A 6316-nucleotide genomic window follows, 5' to 3' on the forward strand; every position below is an offset into this window, starting at 1 on the left:
TGACTAAGATAATATCACCTTCCAATAATTTCTACTTTGAATTATGATTCTTGCTTTGAAGCAAAACTTATCTACCTTTGCTGATGAAATCTTTCAAATATTACTTGAATAGGGAACTCATTGATAGGAACTCAATTATGAATTTTTCTGTTTTTATTTTAGTGAAATCCAGATGGATTATGGGCTGAAGAAGGCTATAGAGTCAGGCAAAAAAACAGAAGCAATAATTTAGAAATTACAATGATTCAAACCTCAGTATACCCTCTTGGCTTTGGAAGGATTTTAAAACATTTGATAGGCCACAAAAAAAAAACTAAAGAGTCACCATAAATAATAAGTAGTTATTTATTTGTACATGATAGTTAAGAAGCTATAAAATATGTTAAACATTCTATGAATATAAGTATATGGTTAGAGTTTTAGCTCTAGTTTTGGATAGAGATCAGTATTTTTTAAATCCCAGGCTATGACCCATCATGAAATAATTCAGCCAGCACTTTTACTAATTAAATAGAATACATTAGACTAGAATAAAACAGAAAACAAGCGCATTACACAGAGTAAGGATTCAATTGTATATATACTCATGTGTGTATGTACTGAGTAGACATTTATTACTGTAGGAATATAGCAGAATTTTAGAAATTTCCAAATGCAACTAAATAAATCATATGTAATAATTTCACTGCTGGGTATATATCCAAAAGAAAGGAAGTGAACATATCAAAAAGATATCTTCACAGCCATGTTTATTGCAGCACTATTCACAGTAACCAAAATATGGAATAAGCCTAAGTGCTCATCAATGAATGAATAAAGAAAATGTGATATATATACACAATGGTATATTATTCAGCCATGTAAAAGAATAAAATCCTGCCATTTGCAGCAACATGGATGGAACTGGAGGTCATTACATTAAATGAAACAAGCTAAGCACAGAATGACAAATATTGTATGTTTTCACTTATATGTGGGAGCTAAAAATGTGCATCTCATGAAGACAGAGAGTAGCTTGGTGGTTACCAGATGCCAGGAGGGGTAGCAAAAGGGAAACAAAAGAGAAGTTGACTAATGAGTACAAACATATGGTTTCATAGAAGAAATAAGACCTAGTGTTCAATGGATTAGAAGAGTGACTATAGTTTACAGTAATCTATTGTATATTTCAAAACAGCCAGAAGAGAATAATTTGAATGTTTCTAACATAAAGAAAAGACAAATATTTAAGGTGACAGATAGCCCAAGTACACAGATTTGATCTTTATAAATTAAATGAGTATATCAAATTATCGCATGTACCCTAAAACTATTTACATCTATTATGTATCAATTAAAAATTGTTAAAAATAAATTTGCAAGAAACAGAAAAATATATATACAAATAAATAATATAAATACACATTTATAGTATAAGAAGTATACTATATATACAATAGATTACTGTATGATGAAATGTACAATGAAATATACAATAGATTACTGTAGTCCAAGAAAGGTGACAGGTAACTACATTCTGATCATAAGACAACACAAACAGAGTAGACCCTCTATGGGTACAAAAGTCAAGACACAAAGATCTCTGTTTAAATCCAGCCAAAGTTAGGGCAAACTGCCATTCTCTTAACTTAATTCAAGATTATGCAATCAGTAAAAATCACAAATTTAAAAAATAATTCATATAACAAAGGCTCAAATTGGTGAGAAGACCTGATAGCAGGATCATTGACATGGTCATCATCCCTCTTTCTATCCTTATATATAGACATAGACACCAGCACACTTCCACATGCATGGATATAAGTACCCTGCAATGAAGGAATACAGAGGGCAAGCATCTGATGTAATCATCACAAACTGAGGAAAGAGTCCATGCTATTAAAGCAATTTAAGTATTAACATATTTTGAACTCTAACGAAAGTAGATTTGAAAATAAGATGTAATGAATACTATAATATCATACTAACATTGAATTTATCATAGATGACAAAATGTCCTTGTACTTCATTTGTAATGCATAATTTTCTCTTAGTAAGTGACTAAGATCAAAATATAATTGAAGGTGTTTACTTAGAAAACACTCAATAATATGTACAGTTGCAGCATGCTTAAACATTTGCCTTAGACATTCAGACTTGGTGAGCTCCTTGTTTCTTCTACAGGGAAATGGGGGGAAATCAGACTTCCATCACAGAGTTCCTCCTACTGGGATTTCCCATTGGCCCAAGGATTCAGATGCTCCTCTTTGGGCTCTTCTCCCTGTTCTACATCTTCATCCTGTTGGGGAATGGGACCATCCTGGGGCTCATCTCACTGGACTCCAGACTCCACACCCCCATGTACTTCTTCCTCTCACACCTGGCGGTCGTCGACATCGCCTGTGCTTGCAACACGGTGCCCCAGATGCTGGTGAACCTCCTGCATCCAGCCAAGCCCATCTCCTTTGCTGGCTGCATGACCCAGATGTTTCTGTTTTTGAATTTTGCACATACAGAATGTCTCCTCCTGGTGGTGATGTCCTATGATCGGTACGTGGCCATCTGCCACCCTCTCCGATATTCTACCATCATGACCTGGAAAGTCTGCATCACTTTGGCATTGACTTCCTGGATTTTAGGAGTCTTATTGGCCCTTGTCCATCTAGTGTTACTGCTACCACTGTCCTTCTGTGGACCCCAGAAACTTAATCACTTTTTCTGTGAAATTATGGCTGTTCTCAAACTTGCCTGTGCAGATACCCACATTAATGAGGTAATGGTTTTGGCAGGGGCAGTGTCTGTGCTGGTGGGACCCTTCTTTTCCACTGTAATATCTTATGTTCATATTCTATGTGCCATTCTAAAGATCCAGTCAGGAGAGGGGTGCCAGAAAGCCTTCTCCATCTGCTCCTCCCACCTCTGTGTGGTTGGACTCTTTTATGGCACAGCCATCATCATGTATGTTGAGCCCCAGTATGAGAGCCCCAAGGAGCAGAAGAAATATCTCCTGCTGTTTCACAGCCTCTTCAATCCCATGCTTAATCCCCTAATTTATAGTCTTAGGAACAAGGAAGTCCAAGGTACTCTAAAGAGGATGCTTGAAAAGAAGAGAACTTCATGAAAGCCTGAAAGAATAGTAAAATAGCTGGCTTCAAAGGGCTTTGAGATTACATCTGAACCCATCCCTACTCAGGATACATAATCACACTCTAGGGAACCCTTTCCATCTTCTTGAAATTTTCCTATGACTACCTCCCGAGAAAGCCCATTCTGCTTTCCTCTCTCCAGCATTGAAGGTCGGAGCTGCACAATTAATAAAAATATGTTTATACTAGCTGTATAGTGTACACACTTTTAATATAATTATGTGAAATATTCTGAAAGTTGGAAATAAATGTGTATCTTTTTGTTCTGTAAATAAGACTTGAAGGCGAATTTTTGTAGAATAAGGATATGGGAGTTAGGAGAGACTGATAACAAAGTCATTATTTAATTATTCTTAATTTAGAAAGTGCCGGCCGGGCCCGGTGGCTCACGCCTGTAATCCCAGCACTTTGGGAGGCCGAGACGGGCGGATCACGCGGTCAGGAGATCGAGACCATCTTGGCTAACACGGTGAAACCCCGTTTCTACTAAAAATACAAAAAATTAGCGGGGCGTGTTGGCGGGCGCCTGTAGTCCCAGCTACTCGGGAGGCTGAGGCAGGAGAATGGCGCGAACCCGGGAGAGGCGGAGCTTGCAGTGAGCTGAGATCGCACCACTGCACTCCAACCTGGGGGACACAGCGAGACTCCGTCTCAAAAAAAAAAAAAAAAGAAAGTGTCATATTTAGGCCAGGCGTAGTGTCTCATGCCTGTAATCCCAGCACTTTGGGAGGCCAAGGCAAGGAGATCATGAGGTCAGGAGATTGAGACCATCCTGGCCAACATGGTGAAACCCCGTCTCTACTAAAAACACAAAAATTAGCCAGGCATGTTGGCGCAGACCTGTAATCCCAGCTACTTGGGAGGCTGAGTCAGGATAATTGCTTGAACCCAGGAGGTGGAGGTTGCAGTGAGCCAAGATCGTGCCACTGCACTCCAGCCTGGGTGACAGAGCGAGACTCCATCTCCAAAAAAAAAAAAAAAAAAAAGCTATATTTAAAAATAGGTCTACATATAAAATATTTGCACATATTTCTCTGGTGGTGACATTTTCTAAGGTATAATCCACGTAGATTAGAAAGAGCATGAGCCATGTCTTCACAGGAAAGAGAATGGAGAATATAACTGTAATGCAACTAACAAGAAAACCTGGGCAGATGTCATGCTAGTAAATATATAGACATATTGGGGCCTTCTCCGTTCCTTTTTCTCTGCTTGTGGAGTGCAGGGGAAAGCCATGGGATGTAGAGCTGAGAGGAAGAGAGCACAATGGGAATAACAGAGCTCATGGAAGAACTATATGTTTTCTCTCATGGGTTTGGCCAATTGTCTCCTATTGAAAATGATTAAAACTCAGAGGAGATAATCCTGAAAAGTAAGAACAGCCTGTAACTGTTGTGGCTAGTTGATCAATATTACTACAGCTGGAAATTATCAGGAATAATTTAATTTTAAATTGAGGTATTTGAAGTAATTTTAATAATCTTTTTATTCAAACATGAAACTCTTCCACTTAGTTATAAAGTGATAGAAAATAATAGTGAAGAAGTATTAGGAAAGCATGTATAAAGATACTTCTGTTTCTCAACTCTTCTCTCAAATTAAGTATAACTTAATTAAGCCTAAATATGCAAACTGTGTAAAAGGGAAATATTCAACTTTGTTAAAAAGATGTTTTCTGTGAAAAAGTATGTTGATGAGGAAAATACATGGATTTTTCTCTCACAAAGCATCCCTTTTGTTAGGACATCTGTTATTGCAGACATGATCACATGACCGAAAAAAAAGTGGGGCAGTAAAAACACATGTACTTTGGGTTCAGCTAGACCTGGGATTTTACAAAGTTCTGCCAGTTGCTAGATGTGGAAACTTTTGTAATTTACTTAAATTCTTCAGAAATTATTATGTATAAAATGAGGTCAGTAATGCCAAGCTCACAGATTTGTTGGGAAGATTAGAGGAAATACATGAAAATGTTTAGCAAGATCTATAACTCATAATAACACAGTAAGTAGTATTCATTAATATTATCCACTACATATACTTATTATGTCCTTAAAGAACTAGAACACCAACTTATAAATGTGATAACAAAATATCAGATTTCCCATTTTACCAGAAAGAAGGAGGAATGTTGCAAAATTTAGCTTTTTATCTGATACAAAATGCCATGATGTCAAATAATTTATGAAGTAAATGATTCATAGAGCTTTTCCTTTGCAATCTCAGTTCTCTGAAAAAGTAATGACTATTTTAAAATACGTGGATAAATACAATTCAAAATTGCTAAAATTCATATATGTGTGTGTATATATTACACACACACATACACACACACACCAGTGCTAGGTCCTGGAAACAAAAGGATGAATAGGGCACGTTTCCTATTACTTTATTCATGTGTAGTGGGAGAATTAAACGGATATATGATGGAAATTATCAACTTATATAATAAGTTAATAACTGAGCTCTGCCCAGGATGCTATTGTAGCCCAGAGGAAGGATAACTCCCCCAGAATGGGAGTGTTTCAGTAAGACTTCCTGGAGTGGAAGTCTGCATCACTCTGGCATTGACTTCCTGGATTTTAGGAGTCTTACTGGCCCTTGTCCATCTAGCGTTACTGCTACCACTGTCCTTCTGTGGACCCCAGAAAGTTAATCTTAAGTAAGCATAAGTAAGAGTTAGCCATCAGGGGCTGGGAGAAAGGCGTGGTGTGGCAGGAAGGGGTGTTCCATCCAATGAGTGAAAGAAGCAAAGACCCAAAGGGAGTAAGCAGCTTGTAAGCTGCGGGGGAAGCAAACATAGCTCAGGGTTTTCCAGGTATAAAATACAAGGCAGGGACTGATGACAGGTGAGCTTGGAGAGAACAGGCATGGAGGAACACATATTCCAGGCTAATGACCCTGAAGTACGGCCTATATGAAATGCGAAGCCAGATTATAAGTATGAAAATGCCAAGTAATCAGACCTGAATTTAGAAAGATCTTCTGGAGCTATGAGGACTGAGTATTTGAATTGACCAAACTGATATCAGAGCTACTGTAATATAAAGGCTATCATATCAGTTGAAGCAAGAAATGCTGGCAGAGGCTGAACGGAAAAGTACACATGAGAATAAAGTGGGGGTGATTTCACTGGGAGATGATAAAGTAAAATGAGCATAATTTGGTGGTTGGTAAGTATAAAGAAGAAA

The 6316-nt window shown here is 37.7% G+C and overlaps 1 protein-coding gene across 1 annotated transcript; it reads left to right on the plus strand.

Moving 5' to 3' along the window:
- Positions 1 to 332: 332 nt before the first annotated feature.
- Positions 333 to 3820, plus strand: OR2A25 (olfactory receptor family 2 subfamily A member 25). Its single transcript, XM_527948.6, has one exon. The coding sequence runs from the start codon at positions 2168 to 2170 to the stop codon at positions 3098 to 3100; it is 933 nt and encodes a 310-aa protein (XP_527948.3). The 5' UTR covers positions 333 to 2167; the 3' UTR covers positions 3101 to 3820.
- The last annotated feature ends 2496 nt before the right edge of the window (positions 3821 to 6316 follow it).

This window comes from Pan troglodytes, chromosome 6 (genome assembly GCF_028858775.2).
Source record: "Pan troglodytes isolate AG18354 chromosome 6, NHGRI_mPanTro3-v2.0_pri, whole genome shotgun sequence".
NCBI classification, from domain to species: Eukaryota; Metazoa; Chordata; class Mammalia; order Primates; family Hominidae; genus Pan; species Pan troglodytes.